This window comes from Lagopus leucura, unplaced genomic scaffold (assembly GCF_019238085.1).
Source record: "Lagopus leucura isolate 7727_CA_CO unplaced genomic scaffold, USGS_WTPT01 Super-Scaffold_100056, whole genome shotgun sequence".
Classification (NCBI taxonomy): Eukaryota; Metazoa; Chordata; class Aves; order Galliformes; family Phasianidae; genus Lagopus; species Lagopus leucura.
Window position 1 is genome coordinate 1,107,428 of NW_024962302.1, and position 26,781 is coordinate 1,134,208.

The 26,781-nt window shown below is 49.0% G+C and overlaps 2 protein-coding genes across 2 annotated transcripts; both read left to right on the top strand.

The window, feature by feature from the left end:
- Nucleotides 1-85: 85 nt before the first annotated feature.
- Nucleotides 86-20,869, top strand: ADAM9 (ADAM metallopeptidase domain 9). The gene is made up of 22 exons (XM_042886233.1): nucleotides 86-226; nucleotides 6,041-6,138; nucleotides 7,117-7,181; nucleotides 7,914-7,992; nucleotides 9,232-9,308; nucleotides 9,936-10,128; nucleotides 10,825-10,890; nucleotides 11,375-11,446; nucleotides 12,086-12,255; nucleotides 12,748-12,829; nucleotides 13,116-13,249; nucleotides 13,390-13,561; nucleotides 13,660-13,752; nucleotides 13,956-14,151; nucleotides 14,639-14,744; nucleotides 15,293-15,476; nucleotides 15,681-15,761; nucleotides 15,848-15,953; nucleotides 17,249-17,387; nucleotides 17,878-17,980; nucleotides 18,311-18,438; nucleotides 18,844-20,869. Exons 1-22 carry the CDS (start codon nucleotides 139-141, stop codon nucleotides 18,956-18,958), a joined length of 2,547 nt encoding a protein of 848 aa, XP_042742167.1. The 5' UTR covers nucleotides 86-138; the 3' UTR covers nucleotides 18,959-20,869.
- A 126-nt stretch (nucleotides 20,870-20,995) lies between these two features.
- LOC122188166 (disintegrin and metalloproteinase domain-containing protein 32-like) lies at nucleotides 20,996-26,753 on the top strand. Its single transcript, XM_042886258.1, has 20 exons — nucleotides 20,996-21,041; nucleotides 21,118-21,182; nucleotides 21,377-21,438; nucleotides 21,609-21,687; nucleotides 21,768-21,844; nucleotides 21,916-22,072; nucleotides 22,309-22,374; nucleotides 22,609-22,680; nucleotides 22,777-22,943; nucleotides 23,050-23,131; nucleotides 23,241-23,377; nucleotides 23,917-24,097; nucleotides 24,211-24,300; nucleotides 24,440-24,638; nucleotides 24,777-24,885; nucleotides 25,029-25,212; nucleotides 25,442-25,522; nucleotides 25,791-25,911; nucleotides 25,990-26,146; nucleotides 26,621-26,753. Exons 1-20 carry the CDS (start codon nucleotides 20,996-20,998, stop codon nucleotides 26,751-26,753), a joined length of 2,265 nt encoding a protein of 754 aa, XP_042742192.1.
- Nucleotides 26,754-26,781: the final 28 nt, after the last annotated feature.

Here is a 26,781-nt window from a genome sequence, read left to right on the forward strand (position 1 = left end):
TCCGCCCCGTGTCCGCCGTGCTGCCAGCGGCGGGCGGAGCGGCCCCGCCCGGGGGGCGGCGCAGCGCAGGCTGCGGCCCGGCTGCATAAGCCCGGCGCTCTGCCCGCTCCGAGATCCGCACGGCCGACGCGGTGCACGATGGCTTGGGCGGCACGGAGCTGCCCCTGCCTTCTCCTCCTCCTTCTCCTGCTGCTGCTGGCCGCGCCCGCGCTGCCGGGCCCCGCGGGTGAGTGCGGGACGCGACCCAGGGGTGGAGCGAAACGAAGCGGCCTCTGCGGCCCGGGAGACGCGGGGATTTTGTTTCTCTCCCTGCCCGACCCCGGGGTGACGGCTGTTGGGTCGCGCGATGGGACTTTTTGTCGTGGGGAAGGCCGGAGCGTGGGGTTCTGAGCTGCTGGGGCTGCTCGTCATCACCTTGTGAAGCCTCGGAGGGATGCTGGGAGGGATGTGTGTTTGTGCTCAGGCTGCAGGTGACTGCTGGTCCGTGGGGAATCGCGGGTCTGGATGGGCAGCGTGGTCACAGCCCTCCCAGAAGCATTCGGTGAGCAGAGAATCACAGTATGGACAAGGGTTGGAAGGGACCTCAAAGGATCACAAATCTCCAACCCCCTGCCACGTGCAGCCTCCCCATTTAATACCAGCCCAGGCTGCCCAGGGCCCCATCCAACCTGGCCTTGAACACTTCCAGGGATGGATGGGGCATCCACAACCTCTCTGGCCTGTTAAATAGAGGATACAACAGTGCTGCTGCCCAGCTTGGAGGATGCTTGTGCTGTCCTGCACGGAGGTGACCGTACAGCCATGGTGTCTGCGCTGCATTCGGAATCATAGAATCATAGAATGGTTGAAAAAGACCACAATGATCATGGAGTTTCAATCCCCCTGCTGTGTGCTGGGTCACCAACCACAATGATGAAACGGAATGATGGGGATGCCCTGCTCCTCGTGCACAGCTGCAGCCATGGCTGAAGGCATTGAGGGCATCACTGGGGTCCCTCCAAAGCAGCTGCTCCCTGTGCAGGATCTCAAGTGCTACACAGTGCAGTTGTGACAGTGCAGTGACAATGTGCTTTGTTTATAGGCTTTTAATGAGTTGACACAGTGCTCTGTTATAGTTTCAATTCTTTGAAGTCTGTACTCTGTTTATGGACTTCTAATGAATTTAAATGATGCTCTGCTCTGGGCTTCAAGGATGCTGATCCTTATGTTCCGTGTAGATGATAGGCTGAAATGCCTCATCTGTTGTTGTGCGCTTTCTATGGAAAGAGTAGATGCAGCGTGTTAAACTTGTGTTTGCCGTGAACACACAGTTTTATTGTCAGGACTTCATAACTGAGAAAGCTTGCCTGAAGCTAATAGTGCAGAGAAGTAATTCACTTGTGGTCTGAGTGGCTCAGCTGCAAGTTGCTCGCTTGGCATCCAACATGCTGCTCTGCACTGGTTTGGAAGCTGGCTGCTAGCTGGCCCTGCATCCCCGGGTGTTGCACCCATGGGTGCTATGTGTACCACAGGCTGCTGCTGGCAGAAGGTTGGTGCTTCCATCCCTGTGATAGGAGGAGCTGCAGGTCAGTGGCGTTACTGGAGGTGTGCAGGCAGTGCTGCTGTGGCAGCTGTATCCCAGCTCGTCATCCTCAGTCTGTGATGAAGGATAATAGACCTTTGTCTGACGTCTGAGCTCGGATGGGAGGGGAGAAACAAGTCACCTGCTTCAGAGCATCCACACCTCCGGCTTCTTGGGCTGGGATGTGAGTGCTGTGAGGTGAGATACGAGGCAGAAATGAGGTGTTGCCGGAAACTGCTAATTAAAAATTCCTGAATTAATGTAATTGTAGAGCAGCAGGTGACCTTAAGGGGTTGTGTGTCATGCAGCTTTTCCCCTCCTGTTTGTGTGTGGAGAAGACCTTGGCCTTTGGCTGTGTGAATTCATAGAGAACCAAAGCAGCATTGCCGTAGGCAGGGGCTTTGCTTCTTGCCTCTTGGTCTCTGATATCAGATGGCCTCAGTCTTTAAAGGAATTTTTAAAGTGCCTGAATGCTTGGGTTTAAATTTTGGGAGGAGGTGCAGTGTTTTTGGTTAAGATAATTCTTCTGTTCAGCTCACGAGAAGCACGGCCCTGCCTCCCCTGTGTTTTGAGAGATCTGGGACAATCATTCTGCAGGGCAAAGAGGTTTTTGTGGTTATTTCCTCTGCGTGAAGAATAAAAAGAGGGAAGAAATATCAGTGTAGCTCACGTTGCCTCTTGTAGCAATTTGGTTTTGGAAGAAGGAAGTTTGAAACATGACTTTGTAGTTTTTGCCTGTCTTGAACGTTCTCATTTCTTAAGATAAAGGAAAAAAAAGAAGTTTATTTGCCCAACTCTACCGAGTTCTGTGATTGAACGTGTGCTGCGTGGTTTCCTTTGGAGACCAAACACAGACAGCAGCATTTCTGAGAAGATGCATTCCCACGAACCTCTGCTATGAAGGGAGCTGACATCCAAAGGGCTGCTGAGGTCTGGAGGAAGTGAGTGGGCTCTGGGAGCAGCACGGATGGGAAGGCAGGGGCTTCCTGGGGGCCCCCAGCCTGGGAGAAAGGGTGTCTGGGTGGGCTGTGACATCTGGCACCGTGGCGTGGCTTTGCTCTGTTTCCCTTCAAAGTGAGGTGCCATGACAGAAGGTGTTAGTGGTGATACCAGGAGACGAGAGCAATGGCTCTTCTCTTAGAAGAGTAGCTGCTGTCCTGCAGACCGATCAGTTTCGCTGTGGAGAGGGTAGGAGGAGTAGTAAGAGCCTAGGCAGGAAGCACTTACAGCATCAGCTGGGATTTCAGCATGAGGGACACGAGAGCATTCCAGCAAACACTGCCATAGGAATGCTCAATATCCTCATTAACTTCCAGCACCTCCAGTAAAATGTTAAGAGAAGTTACATTAATCATTCTAGTCTGATTTAATGCTAAACAAGCATTACATCAAGTGGATGAACGTGCTTCTCTTGCTGTGACAGCTGGTCATCTTTTCCTACCTTCTGAACAGGCTCTGTGACAACAAGGAGAGACACAGGGAGACCTGCCTTCCCTGCACATAGCAGGTTGGAGTGTACCACACAAGTGATCAATGATTGTCATTCTGCAAGGACATCTGTGGTCCTGATCACACAGGTCTCTCCCAAAACAGGTGCTGCCTGGCAAAAGTCCTTTGTGGTTCTGATCATGGGATACAGACAATGCTTATTGAATTTGCAGTCCAGGTAATGTGGGGGGTGAGAAAAATGTCCAGCAGTGAGGTACAGCTTTGGAAGGACAGATGCAAAGTGCCTTTCTGAGGTGGATGTAATTGTCTGCACTGTATGAATGGGGTGCAGGAGTGCCTTGGCAGGAGAGGAAATGAGCCTTTAGAGTAGCTTAAGCTGCAAGTGAATCAGCCTTGCTGCTTGGTGTGGGGAAAAAATAAACCAACGTAGGTAAATAAATACACAAAGTCATCTTTCGTGAAGCATAGGAAGCCTGACCAAACTTTTAAAACAGCTTCAGCCTTTCTTGGAGCAGCAGGTGGCTGTGAGGTGGGTGCATGCAGGCTCCCTGCAGCCTGCGCTGGAGCAGCTGCGTGCTGGAGCTGGGTTTGTGCAGTGGGACTGCAGCTGAAACTTCTGTTTGTTTATTTCTCCTATCTGATCTCACCGTAACAGGCTTGGGAAGGAGTTACAGGAACAGAAGGGTGATGAATGAGGTGATGTGTTGGTGTAGGCGACTGTGGCTGTGTTGCTGTAACTGAGCCAGCAGGCGTGCTGTGAGCTGTGAAGGTGGTGATGCTGCCTGATGCTGCCTGACCTCTGAATGCAGATCTTACCTGTCAGGGTAAGGGCCTGACGTCTGACCTCTGTGTCTGAAGAGCCCCAACACGGCTTGTTTGGAGGGCTTTCCTGCTCCCAATCACAAAGTTCTCACTGCAGATCTGGGGCGGGGAGGGAAGGTGATTCATTCCTTCCCCAATTGCCTGGTAATTAAGGCAGTCTTTAATGAGACAAGATAAATACAGCGGTCGTAGTTGCTTTTTCCTTCTTGGAAATAGCGTGTGCTGCAGCCAGGTGGGATGATAAGCAATGAGCTCCCAGGTGCAGTGCACAGAGAGCAGTGCATGAAGCCCTGTAGGTTATTGCAAGCTGCTGTGCACAGGGACTGTGCTCATTACACTACAGTAAGATTTTTCAACAGGCAGAGGAGTAAAAGCTAAAAAGTAAAGAAAAAAAAGAGCTTATCTTGGGAAAACACAATGTGAAATCTTCAAACCTACAAACCAGCTGAATATCTGGGTTTGGTTTTTGCTGGTACTTCTGTACCTCCTTCAGAACAAATTGCTATGAAGTGAGTTGTCTTTGTACCGAAAGGTGTGGATGGATTCTCATGGGCAGCATCCATCCATCCATCCATCCTGGAGGGTGGCATCTTCCTGCAGGCATCGCTGGTGAGTTTTTTGCACAATGAAAGGAAAAGGAAGGCATTGTAGCACCACGTTTTGGTCCCCAGCGTGGTGGTAGTGAGGTGGAGGAGGACAGAAAGCTGGAGGAGAGGTGTCTGGATGCTCTGGGAGCTGGAAGTGAGTTCCCCATACTGCTGTGCCTCTGAGAGCTGCCGTTCCCAGAAATCCCTCCCACTGCTTTGTGCAATGATTCACTCTCCCAGCTGCTGGGGGGGCTGGGGTTGAGCACGCAGCCTGCTGAGCACAGTGGGGCCAACAGTTCTGTCCCTGGGATAAAGGCTGTGGGGTCGGGGCATGGCAGAGCAGGGCTGTGTGATGGCCTGGGGGCAGGACGTGAGCCTTGTGCCTGGAAATGGAGAGCAGTGCCATACTGGGGCACATGGTGTGATGGGTCATCTGGGAAGGAAGCGGCCCTTCCCTGTGCTTGGGGCCAGGGAGGTTCTGACACTGTACTTTCTGTGGCCTCTGAACATAAGGGCTATTTTCAGGAAGTTTCTCTGATTAGTTTTTTATACTTTTTTTTCCTCTCCAGCAATCACAGTAATTAATGAGAATTGTGCAGCAGAATGTGTCCAGTGTTTTTTTTTTGTTTTATTTCTTGAGAAGGAATCCAGCCTATAGCTGTGTGACAGAACGGCTGTGTGACAGATGGTTGTCCTGCAACACCTCTGCATTCTCTGAGCGGCCCGCCTGCTTTTGCTTCCACAAAAATAAAACCTCTACAGGCACGTCCTGGTGCCAAGGAGCACAGCTATTCCCTGCCACTGGGTCCTGCAGCTCGAGCTCTCCTGATGAGCTCACTGATTCCATTGCCATGAGCTAGGAGAAGTGCTGCTAATCCTGCACAGGGAGGCCCAGGGAGCAGCTCCAGGCAGCAGCATGCTGATGGGGAAAGTGATTAACGTGTGCAACTTGTTATTGTTTGCATGTCTGTGCAGAACTGGCAAAAAGTGGTGTCTTTTTCCTCCCTCCTTTCCTCCCTCCTTTCCTCCCTCCTTTCCTCCTCTCCTCCCTCTCCTCCCTCTCCTTCCTCTCTTCCTCTCTTCCTTTCTCTCCTCCTCTCCTCCTCTCCTCCTCTCTTCCTTTCTCTCCTCCTCTCCTCCTCTCCTCCTCTCTTTCTTTAATTCAATCAGGTGATCTGTTGCATATGCAAATAATTTATGAAGGAATCTGCAAAAGGCTGCTTGCCTGTTCCGCTTTGGTTGTTTTTATGAGCTCTGTAAATGCTCTCTAAGAACATAAGGAGTGCTGGTTCCGTCAGCAGCTTGGTGAGATGTGCAGAGCTGAGGGTTGCAGCGCAGAGCTCCTTGGGGCTGGCTGAGAGCTGAGCACTGCTGGAGCCTCAGGGGAGTCAGAGGAGGCTGCAGGCAGGGCCTGAATTTGGCACTGTCTTTCTGCGTGCCCTTGAGCAAGTTATCTGTGCTGGCCTGCTTTAGGTGCTCTGATTTCTGCTAATGAAAGGAGATGGAACATGAGATGGGACTTGCCCGTGCCATTTTCTCCCCTCTGCCTCGTCCTTGTGGTTGGTTGTTTGTTTCTTTGGCCAGACTAACTTGGTGGTGGCAATTCTCTTTTGCTTTCTAGGTTTCCAGGAGATTTCTCAGCTGTCTTCCTACGAAGTTATAATCCCACAGAAGTTAGGAAGAGAGCGACGAGAGACCTCCAATGTCTCCTCAACACAGGTACTGGGTTACCAATGCCCTCATTATCATCGTTACCAATGACCTCAATGCCCTCAGTTCAGTATCTTCTTCCTGACCAAGTCTGTTCAAAATCAACCTTAAGTTCTCACACACAAATCAGCCAAGTCGTTTTGCAGCAAATAAGTATCCCTCCTTACAAAAGACATCCTATCTAGCATCCACTTCCAGCCCAGCTCTGGGAGATACTTCATTGCTGCAGAGGTTACAAGCTGCAACAAAGGATCTTTAGAGTTGTTAAGCGCTCAGAAGAGTTTCAGAGAGGTGAATCATTAACCTGGGAGATGCTGTGGATGTGACTGGAAGAAGCCCTGAGCTGCCTGGTCCTGCTTTAAGCAGTGGTTGGATACCTCAGGGCTACTTTCCAGCCTGTGTTGTTCTGCTGTAATAACTTAACCAAGGGCTGCACACCTCGAGGTATTTGGATGAGACCAACTGTTTTAGTCACAAATGTTATAAACTGTGGCAGACTTTAATATTCAGAAAAATGTCTTAAAGTATATTGCAGTCATTAGTAGCTCTTGCTGTGATATTTAATGTAGAGTTCAGGTGATTCAGCTTATCCACTTAGCAACTAGGGTCCTTCCATGCTAAGTGGAGCCAGCTCACTGTGTTCAGTCATAGAACAGTATTGTCCTCTCCAGCTGTAACTCAGTTTATCTGTGGAAGTCTTATAAACAAGAAATGTGAAAACCATGAAGCTATTTTGAAATAGCTTCCTTCAAGTGACTTTTCCCCAACTACTCAAGAAATGTCAGATTCTGGAGGTGGGGACAGTTATAAAACAGGCTTCAGGCTCACCTCCACATGCTTATTTCTGCTGCAGTGCAGCCAGCAAGATCTAACAGGGAAGGTCTGTCTGCTCAGGGTCAGGCAGCTTCCATGCGTGGAAGTGATGAAGAATCCTAGCCTGCTTTGTGCTGGAAGGGACCTTTAACAGTCTTTTATCTTTACATTCAGGACAAGGCATCATATGCTATTGAGATAGAAGGCAAAGAATACACGATCCATCTGGAAAAGAACAAGTAAGTGATGAATTCCTTGATTTTTATTGTTTTCAACTCCATCTGTTGTGTCCAAGTAACGAGCTGGCAGGTAGCATGCTAGTTTTGGTGGCTGAGGTTCTTCATGAGAAGGGCAGCCACGACCTAGCTGTGAGAAATCTGCAGAGGAAGTCAGTGAAAGTGAATCCAGTCCCACAGCCTTGGCTATGAGCAGAAATGTTGAACTGAACCCTGTGATCCTTCTCAGAGAAGGAAGCAGTCGTTTGCTCAAAGGGGAGCTGGGGAATCGTTGAAAGGATTCTTCCTTTTCACATCTAAAAATAAACAAGCTGAGCTATATTTCAAGTAAATATTTTTGCTTTCCTCTGGGTTTTGTTTGTTTCATTTTTTCCTCTGTCTCGCTAGCAGAAGACAAACGAGGAAGCTTTATTCCCAGGTCTTAATATCTATAACTTACAGAGAATGTGTTGTCTGTTTTGCTTTTAATTTTTAAAGGGATACTTGCAGCAACAGCAAGTAAACATATATCAGGCTATTTCCCTTGTAATACTGTCCCACCTTCCTGATATCTTGGATTTTGCTGCAGGAGGGCACAACTTCTTTGTTAGTTTGTGAGAGTTTCCCTTTGAATGTTTCATCACTCAATTGCAATTTATCTCTTAGTGACTCTTGGTTAGGATTGTCTTGCTGTCCTGCTGTAGCATCAAAGTCAGTTCTCTGGTATTTATTCTTCTCTGTCCCCTTTCCTTGCAGAGATTTGTTACCCAAAGATTTTACAGTTTATACCTATGATAAGGAGGGGAAGTTGCAATCTGAATACCCTGATGTCCAGGTAGGGCTTCTTTCCTACTTGCATAGCATTGCATTTAATCCATGTTCGCAGCTCTTTTTCTGTGCAGACTGCCTTCTAGGCTGCCTTTGAAAATCTGATTGCTGCTGTAGAGTGAGAATTAACAGCAGCTTGTGTGATGCAAAAAGCATGAGAGTATTTCTGTTGGCTTCACTGCTCTTACAAATCAACATTGTTGAAAGGGAAGCATCAGTCACCTGATTTGTAAGAGCTGGTTTGAAAACAGGGCACCTGAGTTGGCTATTTCCTTCCTGTTCAAAAAGATGATTTAAAAAAGAGAGAGAAAAAGCCTTTTCTGCACGAGTTCACAGAAGTCTCGGTGACCTTGAAGCTTTATTACATGCCTTAGCATTAACTGCCAAAAGCACAGGCGACGTGATTTACCTGACCCCTAGCATTTAAAAACACACTTGCCAGATAATTTTGAATGCCTTTGCCATGTATTACCATCTCGTTTAGTTCCCAAAATGTCTAATGCAGAGGACAAAATGGAAGTATTGTGCCTTGCAGGGCTGACGAGGGGCGTTCTGTGTGACTGAGCTGTTAGGCTGCACAGCGCCGTGGTGAGGACAGCAGATGTTGGCCTTCTCCTCGTTAGCAGGAGGCTGCATACAAGCCAAATATTCTCCCAACTGTTTCTGTCGATGTTGGAATGATCATTTGGCTCAAATCTGTAGGGAGGGGCTGGCCTCAGAATATTTGAGGTGGGGTGAAGGGCTGCAGTTCAGAGCAGGGTAGCTTAATGTCAGGCTAAGAAATCCAGTTGCTAGGTAATGCTTCTGAGCCCTGCTTGTCAGTGTTACAGCAGGGTCAGCTCTGAATCCAGCTTCAGGTAGAATGAGTCAGTGAGGGGGTTTCCAGCTCAAATCTAATTGGTCCTATAGAGCTGTGAGGTACAAATGCCTTACAGAACAGGATTCAGACTGGATCCCTGTCTCCCTGCAAGCCTGACCTTTTGATCAGCTTCTGGTGTAGAAACCCTGCTGGCACGAAGGCAGGTGAAGAGGTTTAGCTGTGTGCTAGAGGAGGAAGTGCTGTTACACTGCAATAGAGCCACAGGAAAAGTAAAACTAGGCTGGATGCAGGATGCGTGGTGGCTTCAACTTCAAACATACGATGCTGTCGAATTGCAACTGCTGCTGGTCAGTGGCAGACAGCAGTTATGTGATCACTGGATGTGCATGGAACACGTGTGTAATGCACCTTTGTTTTCCTGTGCAGGATCACTGCCATTACCAGGGATACGTGGAGGGGATCCTGGACTCTGTTGTTGCTGTCAGCACTTGCTCAGGGCTCAGGTAGCAAACTCAGCCTTTGTTGCAGCTGCTGTCACGTGGGTCTCACAGCTCACTGAACACGAAACAAAATTCTTGCTTTGTTTTTAACCACTGTTCAACCAGATGGGAATCATTGACAGGGACCAACTGCAACAGTGTACGCCTCTGTGTGGTTTTACTGCAGTATCTTTTGTTCATTTAGTGTTAACAGATACGTGCAGTATCTTCAGTGATGCAATAAAATGGGAAGTGGAACACTAGCCTGCAGTTTTTACACAAAGCTTCAAATGGGGTTGGAAAATTCCTTCTGCATTGGATTATCTTCCCTATTTTTTGGAGTCTATTTGACACAGAATCACGCTGGACACCAAAGTGGGGACAGTAATTGAACTAAGTATTTCTGCTTCAGGTCTGTGGTTTAATTTCTTGGGCACTGCAAAATCTTACGGCTGTGTTTATTTTGCTGTATTTGCAAAGGCCCTTCCAGGTGACAGGCAGCTTCTGGGCATTGAGTGAAGGTTTGCAAGGGCTGAGATGTAGACATGCCTTTAGTTATGAAAGAATAACTGTTGTTTTGTTTTACTGTAAAGCCCTGCCTAACCATCCTGTGTTTAATGCAAGAATTCTCTGCACATCTGCATCTCTTAGGGGTTTGGTGACAATAGGGAATGTCACCTATGGCATTGAGCCCATGGATTCATCCTCTGGCTCTGAACACATCCTGTATTCGTTGGATAATGTGAAAAAGGAGCCCTCGATGTGTGGGGTAACCACTGAAGGCCATGAAGAGGGGGAACACATAGGAGAAAATCACCATCCTAGCGTGACTCAGCTGCTACGAGTAAGTGCACCACTGTTTTCTCCAGTCCCCTGCAATGGATTTCATGAGTGTTCAGCTAAGAAATATGGCAGCAGCTTAGCAGATTTCTCTGGGGCTTAACACATACCTAAAGGTTTCTGATCCACTGGGTTTTTCTGCACTGCTGGAAAACGGCGTGGTTGCAGTTTTTGCTTCTGCACACAGCAGTGAGAGTTCAGTGGCAGTGAGATTGCTCATTGGCAGAGCTTTTGGGGGCTTTTAAGGGCAGGGACATTGGAGCTTCGTTGGAGAAGCTCATTACCAAAGTATGGCATCAGATGCCAGCAGCATATTGTGTTGTTTATTCCATTCCCCCAATAATCAGAAGAACAGATTGAAGTGTTGTTTAAAGGCTGGCTGTATTGGAACAAGGTCACAGGGAAAGCAGGAGTATAGAAGCATTCCCATTCAAAAAACAAACCGAAGGGCTGCTGGTGTTTGGTTGATGCTGGAAGTCCTTGTATAGCTCAGTTTCAGTATAAAATGCTAGTAGGGAAGTTGTCATTGCTTTGGACTGCTCTTCTTGGTTCTGGCTTGTTCACATCTTGGCAGTATGCCTTGGGTGTGTCCCTGAAGCCACTGGTTGTATTGAGTAAAATATGACAGGATATTTTTGTTGCTGTTGCTGTTTACACCTGAATGAATCAACTTGAAACCGTCTAAAACCTTTTTCCACAGAAAAAAAGAGCCATCCTGCATCAAACGAGATACGTGGAGCTGTTCATAGTTGTGGATAAAGAAAAGGTACGGCTTGGATTGGGGGCTGCCTTCCCTTCCTTCTCCCCAGGAGATGGGTTGAAAAGCTGCCAGTCTCCATTACTCCCCAATGGATTGTTGAAAGGCAGCCACGCTTTAGCCAAGATGATGCAAATGTGTTCTACCAGGCTGTAACTGAAGAGACAAGTCCTATATGCTGTGCCTCTGGAAAACAAAAAGCTGTCAGACATGGAGAGGTTCTATCAGCAAAGAGTTTAGTAATGATGGAAAGCATATGGCAAAAGCTGCCTCTTGTGTTTTCTCTTGGATTATTGAGCAGCTGAGTAATAGCAGTGAAGATGCTGTTTTCCTGATGAGTGCCTTCCAGGCAGGGATTCAACCTCATGTATTCTAAGCAGAACATTGGGAACCTGGCAAGAATGCCTTCGGTTACTAATCTGAAAGCACTTTATTCACTTTGCTAAGCCTTGTCTTTATCTGCTTTTTGCCACTGAGTTTCTTTGTCTTGCAGTTTGAAGATTTTGGGAAGAGCGAAACGGAAGTGAGAGAACATATGGTGCAATTGGCAAACTTCCTCGACAGCGTAAGTGAAAGACACACCATCCTTCCCATTTAATGCTCAGGGTGGCTTTTCAATCATTGATCCTTTTGCTGATCGAAATCTGTCTCACTGGGAAAACATTGGTTTGAATTGTTTGGGCTGGAGCACCTCCCCTATGAGGACAGGCTGAGGGAGTTGGGCTTGTTCAGCCTGGAGAAGAGAAGGCTGCAGGGTGACCTCATTGCAGCCTGAAGGGAACCTTCACTCAGGAGGGGAGTAAACTCTTCAAAAGGGCTGATAACAGCAGGACTAGGGGAAATGGATCCAAGTTGAAGGAGGGAAGATTTAGGTTGGATGTTGGGGGGAAGTTCTTTACAAGGAGAGTGGTTAGGCCCTGGAACGGGCTGCCCAGGGAGGTTGTGGATGCCGCGTCCTTGGACGTGTTTAAGGCCAGGTTGGACGGGGTCCTGGGCAACCTGATCTGAATGTGTATGTTTGGTGGCCCTGCTAGGAAGGGAGGTTGGAACTACATGATCCTTGGGGTCCCTTCCAACCCGGGTGATTCTGTGATTCTGTTTAATAAGAAAGTAGATTTTCGCAGTCGGATGCGGAACTCCAAACCGCTCGTTCTTCTTCGAAGCTCTTCAGCAAGATTTCTCCTCCTTGTTTTTTCTTCCCCAGATGTACATCATGTTGAACATCCACGTCGTGCTGGTTGGCCTGGAGATTTGGAAGTACGAGAACATCATCAGCACAGATGGAGGTGCTGGTGATGTGCTGGCAAACTTTGTGCAGTGGCGAGAGAAGAACCTTGTTTTGCGTCGCAGGCACGACAGCGCCCAGTTTGTGCTGTGAGTTGAGGTTCCTTCCCTTTGGCTTTTAAGAAGCTTATTCTATTCCTGTCTGCTTAGCCTCTTTACTATCAGGAGTGGCTGCTCACTTTCAGCAGGGAATCCAGTGCTGTGTTCTACATTAAAACATTCCGTGCCAAATTAAGCATTTTAAGGCTTCTCTGCCTTGTGAATTCAGCATCTTTTCTGACAGATCTATTTCTAAATCATTTATTTTCTTGTCCCACACATCCTGCAATTTTGTATTTCATACTGTGGACAGCTTGTAATCAGATAATCCTTTGTAAGGACTGTACACTGCTTAGAACTGTAATGCAGGGCTTTTTCACATGAAAAGGGTTTAAGCCTCGTGCTGAGCATTGCATCTGAATGGATCAAAAGCTGCTTTCTGCATTTGCTATCTAGAAACCAAGAGCACGGTGTGAGCTCTGACACATGGCATGGTGTGTCTGTGTGGTTGGAATGATTCTCTTCTTCTCTTAATGACTGCAGGAAGAAGGGGTTTGGTGGAACAGCTGGGATGGCCTATGTTGGAACAGTGTGCTCCAAGAGCCACGCAGGAGGCATTAATGTGGTGAGATATCTTTAGTAATACTGTGAGTATGAGCAAGATTTGAAAAAGTGCCTTCCTGGAAGTGCAGAATCTTTAATATTAAGCACAGCTGAATTGGCACTTGAGAGGAGGTGACAGGATTTCCCTGCTGATGTTTTAAACACCCCTGCTTTATGTTAATATGGTGATAGTAACAGAATTGTCCTTTTGGCATTTAAGTGAACAATTACTTAAATTGGCATTGAAAAAGAAAAATAAATCTCAATGTAGACTGCCCACTATTTTTCTCTGTTTTGCTCTTGTGCAGTTTGGAAAAATCAGTATACAGATGTTTGCTTCAATTATGGCTCACGAGCTGGGACATAACCTGGGGATGAACCATGATGATGAAAGGGTTTGTCACTGTGGAGCAAGCAGTTGCATTATGAGTTCTGGAGCATCGTAAGTAACTGATAAAAGGGGAAGCTTTTCCCTTCGTATGTGCCTAGTTTGTACAAGTTGTGGGATAGCAGACATTATCCTTGTTCTATAACCTGAGGGATTGATTTGATGGAGAAATCTTCTCGTGTTTTCTGTTACAGAGGCTCAAGGAACTTCAGCAGCTGCAGTGCAGAAGACTTTGAGAAGCTGACCCTCAACAAAGGGGGAAGCTGCCTGCTGAACGTTCCCAGGCCTGATGAAACCTATACCATCCCCTACTGTGGGAACAAGCTGGTCGACATGGGGGAGGAATGCGACTGTGGGTCACCAAAGGTTTGTAGTTTGCCATGTTTTACAAATGCTGCCTGAGGAGCAACCTTTGCACGGCTGTGGGTGTGATTTCCTGACGTTCACAGAGCTTCTGTTTTCAGGAATGTGAAAGTGATCCTTGCTGTGAACCAGGTACCTGTCGGCTCCGACCCACTGCTGAATGTGCCTATGGAGACTGCTGTAAAAACTGTCGGGTAAGACTGAACCTTGTTAATTGGGTTTAGAAAAGGAGAGCGTTTGCCTTGTTGGTGCATACATGAGGAGCATCATCCAACACCCCCAGAGGGCAGCAGATCAGTGCCTGTCTTGTCGAGGGCACGCTGTGGGTTGGGAGCACTGCTCTCTGCTTTGAGGGTCGTATATCCTGATGCAGTTTCTCCCTCAATTGTCTCTCCAGATCCTCCCTGGTGGAACTGAGTGTCGGGCGAGTAACAACGAGTGTGACCTTCCAGAGTACTGCAATGGCACATCCCAGTTCTGCCAGCCTGACTTCACTGTTCAGAACGGCCACCCCTGCCACAATGAGGAAGCATATTGCTACAATGGCATCTGCCAGTACTACGATGCACAGTGCCAGGATATATTTGGCTCAAGTGAGGAAGAGCACAGCGTTACTGCTTTCCTAGCAGATGCACTTAGAAGAGAACATTAAGGCTATTTAAAACATCCAGTTGTTCTCCTGTAACAACACAAAGAATTTGGAGCAGTGGCATTTATGGCTTTGCCTTCACATGTCTTTTGTTACAGTTAACACCGTGCTGGTGATTCAAGTAGTAATTTTCTTGCACTGAGCATCACAGTTCAGCTTCTGGCTTATAGGGCTTGCAGAAATAACATCCAGCCTATTGTACCACTTGATAAGTGACTCTGTTTTTCATTTGGGACTTTGTAGTGTTGGCATTTTCACTGTTTATCATTTTGATCAAGCTCATAGGCTTGATCTGCATATCTGCTTTGTGGGGAGATTGTTAGACATAGGATAATTGGGCTGGAGGGTGGAAATATGATGGTGTGAGATGTTTCTGTCTCTGTTTAACCTGGTTCTTCTGTCTGGGGGGGGGGGTGGGCTATTGTTTTCAGAAGCCAAAGCTGCCCCCAACATTTGTTTTGCTGAAGTGAATTCCAAGGGTGACAGATTTGGCAACTGTGGTTTCCATGGCCATGACTACAAGAAATGTTCCAGCTGGTGAGTTGAACCAAATGCATTGGGAAGTTCCTAAATGTATGACTGACGTTTTATTTGGGTGCCATAGTATTAAATTGGGGTTTTATGGCAGAAGCACTTGGGAGAGTAACATATAAAGTATGTAACATATAAAGTAAACATACAAACAGTAACATATAAAGTAAAGTATAGCCTAACCTTAGTGGCAGTGCTTACATCATTCAGAAACCACCATGAGATAGCTTAGAAAAGATGTTTTACTCTAAATTCTGATGCTGTTAGTACATAACAGAAAGCCCTCACGCTTCTGCATTTGTAGGTCTTGTTGGCTTTTGTTTTAGTTTGTCTGGGTCCAACTCTTGCCCATAATATTTGAAATGAGTTTGAAAGTTCAGAGGGTTCTTCTGTAGCTGAGCTTGAAGCTGTTGCCTCGGGGTATCTTTGCCTGACACATTCAGATTTGGGGCTATGGCAGGGAGAGTTTGTACTCCATCTCCCATCACTGATCTCCTAAGCTCTTCACATACAGGATAAAGCATCACTACAGTATTTGTGTGTTGATGTTGTAGGAATGCCATGTGTGGGAAGCTGCAGTGTGAAAATGTGGAAACTATGCCTGTTTTTGGAATTAAGCCTGCCATTATCTGGACTCCCAGTAATGGCACCACTTGTTGGGGTGTAGATTTCCAGCTGGGCTCTGATGTCCCTGATCCAGGAATGGTGAACGAAGGCACCAAATGTGGTAATGGAAAGGTAATTAACACGTTAAAAGTGACTTTTGTAGAAGAGTTTGTGTTCCTGTGGAGTTGAGGTTTGGCATGGAGGAGTATGTGACCTGTCAGAGAGCAGAGCAGCTGCAGAGCCATCGATGTGGGAACAGTGAGAGGGGAGAAGAAGTGGGGTATTGTGGTGAAAAGTCATCTGGTTTGGTTAGCATGCATCTCTGAACTCCCCTAGGTCTGCAGGCACTTCCAGTGTGTGAGTGCTGCTGTTCTGAACTATGACTGTGATGTGGAAAAACAGTGTCATGGACGTGGGGTGAGTGATACCTTACGAGTGAAAGCTTCACAATTTTGTGTTGTTCCTGTGCTCTTGTAATCCTTGTGCTTGTTGTTCACATGTAGGTGTGCAACAACAACCGGAACTGTCACTGTGAGCCAGGCTGGGCTCCTCCTTTCTGCAATATTAAAGGCTATGGAGGGAGTATTGACAGTGGGCCTCCCTATAATGGCAAGTAGAAGAGGGGCAGCTGTGGGGCTGTGTTGCTAGGGATGGTGCTGGGCTGAGTGCAGAGTGCCTATTGCTTTGAAGCAGCTCAGTTCTGGTGGCTGAAGTGCTTTTGTGGGGCTCTTCACCAGGTTTCACCCCCTAGCAATCCTAGCTGGGGTTCTGAGCTCGAGGTGTTGCACTTCTTTCTTTTGGGATGCTGGAGATCTTTAAAGACACTGGCCTGTTTTAACTTTCTTCAGGTGATTTCTGCCACCTTGGACCAAGATCAAATTGGGCTTCTCTGTATCGAAGCTGGACATTGAAGCCCTTTCTAATCTTAGATCCAAACAAAACATGAAATTTGGCACAGGGTTCAAATTCATGGATGTCAACAGGCATTATGTGAGGATGGACTCATAGCAGTGGTGGCAGAGATGGGTTCTACCCTGCTCTGATATCTGCATGTGCACCTGCAGGACTGTCAGCTGGCCATCATGGGTGTGTTGACGAGCCACTATTTTATTAATGTTTATTATTTGAGTGCAGACAGCAGGCTTCGTTTGGTAGTAAATACAAATGTAGTCCCTGCCCCAAACATCTTACGCTATAGAAGACAGATACACCATAAAGAAACGGGGAGAGACAGAGGTTTGTGACACTGCCTTGTTTGCAGACTTTTGGATTGCTTTTTTTTGGTTGGAAGAGATGGGTGGGGAGGGAATTTTGTCTTGGTTTCATGCACCTTTTTCCCCTCCCAAGGAATAGGTGCTGGGTCAGCGTTTGACACAGCAAGAAGGTGCTGTGTCTGTGCACATAGAAGATGCCTGTATGGGTTTGCATGGGGAGAGTGGTGCCTGGGGCAGCACAATTCGTGCAGAGGAGGGAACAAAGTGAAAGGCTGTGACACTTACTTTTCTCACTGCTGGTTTGAAGATGAAAGAGGAGGCTTTAAGTTGGTGAAGACTTCTGCAGTGAGTTTGTGGAGCATGTGAAGCAGGGACTGACGTAGAGTATTCCTACTTTAGGAATGGCAGAATAGGTGGCAGAATGAACCTGGAGACCTTTGTTCATGAGATGGCGTGGATTGTGAGGGAAGCTAGATAGTAGCAGATGGGAGAGTCCCACCACAGTGGGAAGATCAGACCTAGAAAAGCATTTCTGCCTACATCTTGCAGTCTGAACAGATTCTTTAGATATTTCTGCCACAGAGAATGGATGCTTATTGTAGAACCAATCCTAATAAGTGCTACAACAAGACATGTGACATTACCACCACTCAGTACTTTCTTCCTCTCCGTCCTTTTGTCCCCCAACAGACAAAGACAACTCACTGAGAAATGGGCTGCTGGTATTTTTTTTCCTGGTCCTGCCTCTCCTTATAGCTGCTGCTTTGGCATTTGCAAGGAGAGACCGACTGAAACGATGCTTCAGAAGGTTGATGTCACGCTGTCATTCGTAAGTACAGCCCCCTCTTCTCCTTCTCTTCTGCCCTTTTGAGGTAGTCCTTAGACATTTCTTTACATAAGCCATTGCTGAAGTATGGAGATATATTCCAGTCCCAAGCTGTCAAGCAATGACAGCTGCACCAAATGATGCATGGAAATTGCTCTGGGCCATGGCAGAAAAAAAGTAGATCAAATTGTACACAGTGGGAGCAGAAAACTTTATTTTTACCTTTCTGTTTGTTGTTATGTCTTTGGTGATGGGTTTTATGCTTTCTGGGTCTTATCTTTGGCGCGGAGGCAAAATAAAGCTGTCACAGTCCTAAACAGAAAAAGGATTATGTTGTTTCTTAGATATGTGGTAAAAACCATCCTCCTGACATTTGGTATTTGCTAGGATGCTCTAAATCCATCTAGCAAGTAAGAAGCACTTGGATTCGTAGCCTATTCAGTCATCCTGTCAAGGTTATGTGCTCACCCAGGTAACATCTCTTGGGTTTCAGGTCACTTCAGTCACCAGCTCCTAGAACAGAAGCAGAACCAAGAGATTTCCCTCACAGAGGCGTTCCACATGGCATGCCTTACCCTTCCAGAGGTGTACCTGTGGTAGGAATTACTTGCTGTCTGTTTTTATTTGTCTCTGAAGTGACTGATGAGGATGGTTTATGTTATTGTACTATTGCAGAGGCTTCAAAGCTGTTGTATTTTTTCACTTGTGTGAATTGGGCTTGCTCTTTGTTAGGAGTGAAATAGAAGCAGTGTTTCCTAAATGGGTTTAAAAGCTCCTCAGTTATTCTTTCTACTGCTTAGAAGGAAATAACAACTGTCATTTCCAGGGCTGGTTGCAAGCCATCTCAGATATCACCTGTATGGTGAAACAAATTTAATGCTCTGAAGTGCAAGTCTGTGAACGTTCTCATTCTGTTTTATCCATAGGACATGGAGCCAAATACTTATCCTGTGCCATCCTACCCCATTAACCAGCATCCTCAGCAGGCCTACCACCAGTCCTACTACCCATCTCCACAGTACCAGGCCCTGCAGCCACAGAAGATGCCTGCAAGGTTGGTTTGTGTTGCTGCAAGTAATGTAACCAACTGTCCTGATGTATATGGCTTGTTGTTGCCTTCATCTTTGTAAGTATCAGGATGTTTCATCAAATGCTGTGAGCAGAGCTGACCTTTTAGTGAAAGGAGTTTCTCCTTTGATTCACACTTTGGAATAAAAGCACATTTGATGCTATAGGGTGCTCTGAGGGCAGCAGAATTTGACCGTGGGGTGTTGGAAGTGAGCCTACATGAGGCATTGAGTGTGCTGGAAGGGGGGAGTCTGTAACAAGTGAGCTCGGGCCGTGCTAGTGCAAAGCAAGAGGAAGATAGGGCTGCTTTGCTGTGTGCATTCTGAGCAGTGTCAGGGCATTTTAGATGCTGTCATGTGAACTCACAGCAACTTGTCTGTCTTTACCACAGGCCACCTCCTCCCCAGCAGAAATGTGTACCTCAGAGACCTCCTCCATCACAGCAGAAATGTTTACCTCAAGGACGTTACTTTCCTTCTCGTCCGGCACCTTTGCCCCCCAAATAGCTTTTGACTTCTTTGGGACCTTCACGTGAGCTGACCTGTTCACTGAAGCAAAGCTGAAGATGGCATTTATCCTTCTTGCATCGAGTGGCCCATGGTAAACCCAGGAAGCCTTCCTTCTGCAGCCATGGATAAGGCAAAAGAGATACGGAAACGAGGAATGTAAACCTTCTCACAAATACCTCTGCCAAAGCTACAGGAGCAGAAAACATCGAGCCTGTTCTTAGGTCTGAGTGTTGTGGCTCTGCATGCTGCAGCAGGGCTGTCCAGCTGGAAGTGCAGCAGTTAAATCACCCTTTAAGTCCAGCGCTCAGGAGTTGCTTTAGGTTCCCCCCCTTTCTGCAATGAGCCCTAAAAATGAAGTTCTGTGTTGTCGTCTTTCTAAATGTCCAGTGAAGATGTAAAAGTAGTCCCATGCCATGTTCAAATCAAGGGAATCTGGCTAATTAATCTAAACTTAGTTTGCATGGACTGGAAAACGTTACCCATTCACACAAATGGCACAAGTGGAACAAGGTATCGGTGTACTTCATCAGAGGAAGATAAATATATTCTAAACATGTTTATGCATGTATATATGTTTATTGATGTGTAATAATGCACTTAAATTCTTCATTTCATGCTGACTGACGCTAAACTACATGAACATTAAGTTTTATTTCATGATTTTAAAGCAGTTATTGTGAGTTGCTAAGTGAGAACCCTGTACTAACTTCCACTAATACCATAAATGGGGAAGGAGAACAAAGGTACGAGAAGACGTGGCCATTTTGTTTTGGTTAAGACAAATTGAGCTTTTAGCTCTGGGTTTTAAGTTGGACCTAAAGACTCTGGAGAAATCCCTGCAGAACACTGGGAAGCAAATAATGTGAATCTGCTGAGACCACCTGAGCTTCTCTGAGCACTTTAAGCAGGAGCTGTTGGCTAAGGCAGCGTTGCCACCTAATCTTCAACCCTTGTTAGTGTCAGTCAGGCTGCTTTCCCAGGCTTACTTGCAGCTGCCATCGGTTTCTGTGCCACTGCTAAACCAGGTTTAACACAGTTCCCAAAAGGGGAGCTCAGCACTTGGTGCTGTGGGTAGGAAGTGATGCTGGAGACAAACAGGAGAATGAAAAAGGGGAAAACAACCCTGGAAAGGTGTGCTTGGCTTTTTCACTTTGTGCTGGCCACTGAGTACAGACTTGCTCTGCAAAGATCCCCCATCGTATTGCCAAAAAAAATTCTTATCTTCTGTATATACATATATAAATATATAGAGAGAAAGTGTTTGCATTTGCAGTAATAAAATACTTGAACTCCTGTGGTTTCCCATAAGCATAGACTAAGATTTATAACACTATTAAAATCCATCAGATGTCACCTAGGCTATCAGCAGACTCGTCCATGGGGGTCTTCTGTCTGTCCCTGCTCCCATTCTGTCCCACTCTTGTCAGGCTCTGCCATTTCCTGGCTCTGCTTTGTGTTTGGCAACGTGGGGAGCTCACATCACAAAGTAATCCAGGATGTCCTTAATTGTACTTCAAGCTGTCCGTGTGAACTAAAACTATGCTGAAAACGGTGCCTTCTAATACGTTTTTATACTTCCTTGTGCATGTTAGCAATATTTGCAGGGTGGTGGTGTGGGGCAACGCAACGTGCAGTTTTTAGAGGCGGTTCTGTGGAAATGGCTCGGGTTTTAAACGTGCCGAATATTGCAGATGACTACTGATTTCCTTTTATGAAGCATACGTGATCCCTGCCCCTGTTGGCTTGGGGGAGGGTTCCCACTTTACAGTGGGAGCAGCATCCCCACCGTTCCCATGAGCTTCTGGGACGCAGTGTGTGTGTTTGTAGCGCTCGGGGGCGACGGACTTGCTGTACCCAACCTTTGTAAGAGCAAGCAAGCAATAAACACGCTGGTTTTGTATAAAAACACCCTTTTTGTCCTCTGCTGCTTTCCTGGACACGTGGCCGTTCCGTTAGGGCCGTTGCTGGTGGAGCTGTTCTGTTGGGGCCGTTACCAGCAGAGCTTTGCTGGTTGGTGCTGAGCAGGCAGCAGCAATGGGGCCCTGCCTGATGCTGGGAGCTGTGCTGCTGGCTGTGATGTGTGAGTGCTCCCTGTGGAGCTGTGGGGCCGGGTGGGGGCTGCTGGCTGTGATGCTGCTCTGCTGCTCTCTCCTCAGGTCCACGAGCGTTGTCACAGATCACAACCCCGCTGCAGCTGCCCCCCAACGTGACGGGGCTGTCGGTACAGTGCTTCCTTCCTACTCATGCAGGGGTGGGTGGGTGCAGTGGCTGGGTGATGGGGGTGATGTGCTGGTGGGTGAGGGGCTCTGCCAGCCCCTCAGGGAGTGTTAAAGCTGGTTGAGCTTCCATTATCTGCTCTCTGAGCTTGCTGTTCTGCTTATAATTCTCCCCTCCTCTGCTTTTCTGCACTCCAAGGACAAGCTGTCCTACATCCTCACGGTGGAGGGGAAGCCATACACCATCCACCTCGAGAAGCAGTGAGTTATACCTGCCCTGCTGTTCTGGCACGGGGCAATTCCCATCTGTGGGCACTGGGGTGAAAGGGGTGGGGGGTGCTTGTGGCTGCAGCCCCGATGGCAGCAGTTTGGGGTCTGCAGGCAGTGTGGGTTAACGCTTCAGTGTTTGACTTAACACTATTCTCCTGCAGTCTCTTTATACCTGAGGATTTTAGGATTTACGTGTCAGATGAGACAGGATCCTCGATGGCTGATTTGACCCATATCAAGGTAAGCTTGGGTTGTTATTATTTGGTGACCAGCACTTGAGACTCCCCAGCTCAGAAGGGGTTCCCTCTGCTTTGCCATAGGGCGACTGCTACTACCGTGGCTCCATCGAGGGCATCCCTGGTTCAGCAGTGACCCTCAGCACCTGTGCAGGGCTCAGGTATGGGTGCAGGGCTCTCAGGTAGGAGGTACCAGGCCTGGCACTGCTGGTGGCACCGTCTCCCCCCGCAGGGGCCTGCTGCAATTCCACAACGCCAGCTTTGGGATCGAACCTCTGGGCTCCTCTCCCACCTTCGAGCATTTCGTTTATCGGCTGAGAAATGAGAACACGGCGGGGTTCCTGTTTGCTCAGAGCCACCCCAGGGCTGCAGGAAGAGGGATGCAGGAGGTGAGCGTGGGGCTGTGCCCTGTGGAGCTCTGAGCCTGGGCAGCCTGGATGGGCAGTGATGGCAATGGCTTGCAATGAGCTGCCATGTGGTCACTGTGCTCCTGCCTCATCTAACAAGAGGAGCTGCTGAGCTGAGGTGGCTCTGCACATCATTGAGATTTACGTAGCACAGCAAAGCTCAGGGACACAGTTCCTAGGGTGTAGGAATACAGAGCATCCAGCTGTTCTCTTTTCAGCCACCATTGGATGCAGCCCAGTTGCCCAAGTACATTGAGGTGTATGTGGTTCTGGACAAGGCTCTGGTAAGTCAGCAGCATCCGTTTCCTCCCTGTGTTTGCTCTGATTGTGCCATTTCCAGCTTCCACTAATTCGTGGCTTCCCTTTGGGGTGGTATTTGTGCTGAGGGTTTTGCAGGAAGGGAAGGGTGGATGTTGGTAGCTCGCACTTACGTGATGGGCATAGGGAACACTTTAACGTTGTCTTGTGCTGTCACAAGCCATGCTTTGCCCATTTTCGTGTCTCATGCTGTTTTTTAGCACAACTATTTGGGCTCAGACCAGAACGCTGTGACACAGAAGATGATCCAGGTTTTCAATTTAGTGAACAGTGTAAGTTTGGCAGAGGCGCAGCCCCACGGGCTGACACAGAGGTTTAACTGCTCTGAGACCAAGGTGTGAGCAGCCACTGCTGCTGCTATGTTTCAGATCTTTAATCCCCTGAATGTGACCGTGGTGCCGTCCTCCCTGGAGCTCTGGATGCAGCAGAACAAAATCCCAACGGATGGAGCAGCAGATGAGCTTCTGCAGCGGTTCCTGCAGTGGAAGCAGTCGCACCTGGCTCTGCGGCCACACGACGTTGCCTGTCTGTTTGTGTAAGACCAAAACACCCCAATAACTGCAGATGAGCAGAACTCAGCCCACAGCTTCCAGCCGCAGGGCATCACAGGAAGGTCTGTGCACAGAGTTGCTGTGTTCCAGGTACCGGGACCAGGCTGACTTTACAGTGGCAACATCTCCGGGCACGCTGTGCCGCAGTGATGCATCTGGTGCTGTGGCCGTGGTATGGAGCTGTGCTATGGGGCTGTGGTATGGGGTCGTGCTATGGGGCTGTGCTGAATGGGGGGATGTGGCCAGGCCGTATCACAGCCAACAGCACTGCTCTCCTGCAGCTGCAGCGCGCCGTGACTCTGGAATCGTTCTCCGTCGTCCTGGCGCAGCTGCTGGGGCGCAGCCTGGGCATGGGGTTTGATGATGGCCGGGGCTGCCGCTGCCCCACACACACCTGTGTCATGGAATCGAGAGCACTGTGAGTGCCCGGGGGTCCCTGTGTTACAGATAAGCCCAGCAGAGGGCTCTGCTGCAGATGTGATGGTGGCGGTGGGAAGGGAGGAAGGATAAACGGGGGTTCGCTTTTGAAAAGCAAAGCTTTATTTCTGAAAGCAAGAAATTCCTGAACGCTGCCCAATCCCCATTAGAATCACAGAATGGCCCGGGTTGGAAGGGACCTCAAGGATCACAAATCTCCAACCCCCTGCCACATGCAGGGCCACCAACCTTCACATTCACAGCAGCCCAGGCTGCCCAGGGCCCCATCCAACCTGGCCTCCAACACCTCCACGGATGGACAGGGCATCACAGCCTCTCTGGGCAGCTGTTCCAGCACCTCACCACTCTCATAGCAAAGAACTTCCCCCTGACATCCATCCTAAATCTGCTTGGGAAGGATAAAGGCTTCACTATTGCAAAGCAATACCTTTTCTTTCCAAAATCAAGATGGAATGCTGCCCAGTGCCACAGCAGTGGCGATGCCAGCACACAACCCCAGAGGTCCACCCTTTCTTTCAGACGCATCGGTGGGGCAAAGACCTTCAGCAGCTGCAGCGCTGCAGACCTGGAGCAGTTCCTGTGGCAAAACCCAGAGTGCCCCTTCCTCGGTGTCCTGCAGGTGCACCCCGACCCCAGAGCCGCCGTCTGCGGCAACGGCGTGGTGGAGCACGACGAGCAGTGCGACTGCGGTGGCGATGTGGTGAGCGGGATGGGGATGGTTGTGGGGCTGGGTTCCCTGCCCTGCTCCCTAACGGCAGGACGGGGGCAGCACTCATCCTGCAGCGAGAGCAAAAGTTCATAGTGTGCTTGCAGGCGTGTGCCGTGGATGCGTGCTGCACTACGCAGTGCAAGCTGAAGCCCGGCTCGGAGTGTTCCTTGGGACTGTGCTGTGAAAAATGCCAGGTGAGACGGGCGAGACCCTGCTGGGAGTTAAGGCAAGCATCACGCTGAGCAAGGCTGAAACGCTGGGTGGGAGCCGGATGGACGGGATGGGGGTGCGGTGCTCACAGAGCCGCAGCCAGCAGTTGGTGTTCAATCCCAGTTCAAAGCTCCCAACACTCCGTGCCGCCCCCCCGCCGACGCTCAGTGCGATCTGCCCGAGTTCTGCAACGGCTCCTCTGCCTCCTGCCCCCCTGATGTCTACGTGCAGGATGGGCACAGCTGTGAGCACAGCACAGGCTACTGCTACCAGGGGCGCTGCCAGTCGGCTGAGCTGCAGTGCCAGCAGCTCTATGGGAGAGGTAGAGGCACTTGGCGCAGTGCTTTTGGGGCCAGAACCCCCCCCACACCTGGGAACGGGTCCCTCTAACCTAAAGAACTGATCTATGCTAAACACAGCCGTGTTTAGCCGTTCTGTTCCGTTGCTTCCAAACTTCCAGGTGCAAAAAACGCCCCTTTGGCGTGTTATGAAGAAATCAACAGTCATCAGGATAGGTTTGGGCACTGCGGCAATCGGCTGCTGGATGGCTACCAGCCCTGCTCCTGGCTGTAGGTGTAACCCAGGGTGTTTGGTTGGTGCTTCCCTTTACTTCCCAAGCAACACTTCATGCAAAGATCTCACACCGCTGCGGTGCGGCTGCGTTCTGCACACTGACTTTTCTTCCTTTGCTGTGCTCTGATGAACTTCTTAGGAATCTGGGCTGTGGAAAGCTCATCTGCACATACCCAAATCAAGTTCCCTTCACCAAATTAAAGGGTGCCATCATTTATGCTCAAGTGCAAGAACATCTGTGCGTGTCTTTTGATGTCATGCATGCACCCAGTGAGGCAGATCCTCTCCTGGTTAAGGACGGCACAAAATGTGGTCCTGGAAAGGTAAGAAGTGTTCCCCAAGCTGGCCATTGCTCTATAAAAGATCCCTTGGTCTTAGGGATGATCAGTAAGCCAATGGCACAGGCAATAAGCAGAGACCACCTTTAAATTATACTGCAAAATAGCAGCTATTTCCAAAGCTGTTACATCCTGTGATCATGGTACATCATCAGCTTGATGAAGGGAGATAGAAAAATGCCCAGCAGGGTTTTATTTCCTATTGTACTTGCAGGTGTGCATGAATGGCACGTGCCACCCACACTCCATTCTGAACTATGACTGCAATGCAGAGAAAAAATGCCATGGGCATGGGGTAAGTGACAGCAGCGCTGCTGGGGAGGTGATGCTGTGCTGCTCAGTGTTGAAGAGGAGCAAGAGGTTATTTCCAGGTGTTTGGGACTTGGCCAAACCTGGGGGGTCCTCATCCTCCAGAGTCATCGTGCAGCAGCATGGGAGAAATCGAGACTATTTAATGTTCTAAGGCCAAAATTAAATGGGATGAAGGAACGTGGAGTATTTGCTCATCTAGATTAGCGGAAAACTGGAAACGGAGAGTTTTCTTTTCACTCTGGCACTTGCAGGTGTGCAATAACAAGAAAAACTGCCACTGCCAGCCAGGCTGGAATCCACCCCACTGCAGCACGCGGGGATCTGCGCTGGGTGGCAGCACTGACAGCGGGCAGCGGCTGCGGGAAATGGAGAGTGAGTGCGCATAGAGCGGCCCCGAGCAGCCCCAGGGCTCTCAGCATCACCTGGGCTGCCGTGCGGTTCTGTCCCCAGGCCATGCCCCGAAGGTCTCTCCGAAGGTTATGCTGAAAAACGCGCTGCTGCTGAGCTTCTGCCTCCTCGTCCCCATCCTCATCTGCATCGTCATCCTGATCATGAAGTGGAGCCGGCTGATGCGGCACTGTGCCAGGAGTGAGGTGGAAGCTGCTGAGTGAGTTGACGTTGGGTGGGTGAGCAGGGATCGGTGGCAGCTCCTGGGAAGCTGTTGAGATCCAGAGGACATATTCCATGCCACCCAGCTGGCTGTCTGCAGGAAAGGCCTGGGAGAAATTGCTGGTTCCAAGGGGAAGGAAACAGTAGAAGGGGGAAAAGTTAGATGCAGGAGGAGCTACACAACTGGAAAGCAACACATCTGTCCCGCTGTGAAGCAGTGAGAGAGTGAGAGAGACAACGTGAGAGCAGGTCCAGGACAGGGCAGGCATCTTTGGTGTCCCTCAGGGCATCACCGTGTGCTCCATGACGGTGTCCCCAACCCAAAATAATGGGGCACAGATTTTGGAATGCACACGTTTTGGGAATGGAGATGTGATGGGGTCCGGCAGTCTGTCCGGCTGGAGGCGGCGTGTGAGAGCAGAGACCGGGCTGCGCTGAGACCCCCGTGCTGAGCCCCCATTTGTCCCTGCAGCTCCGCCGACGAGGAGACCAGCAGCATCGGGAGCAACGAGAGCAGCGGGAGCAGCCAGAGCAGCCGTGCGGGGATGGAGCCGGAGCCGGAGCGTGGCTCGGGGCAGCGCGCGGGGGATTCACGCGAGCAATAAAGACGTTGAAGCAACCGGCGGTCGTCGG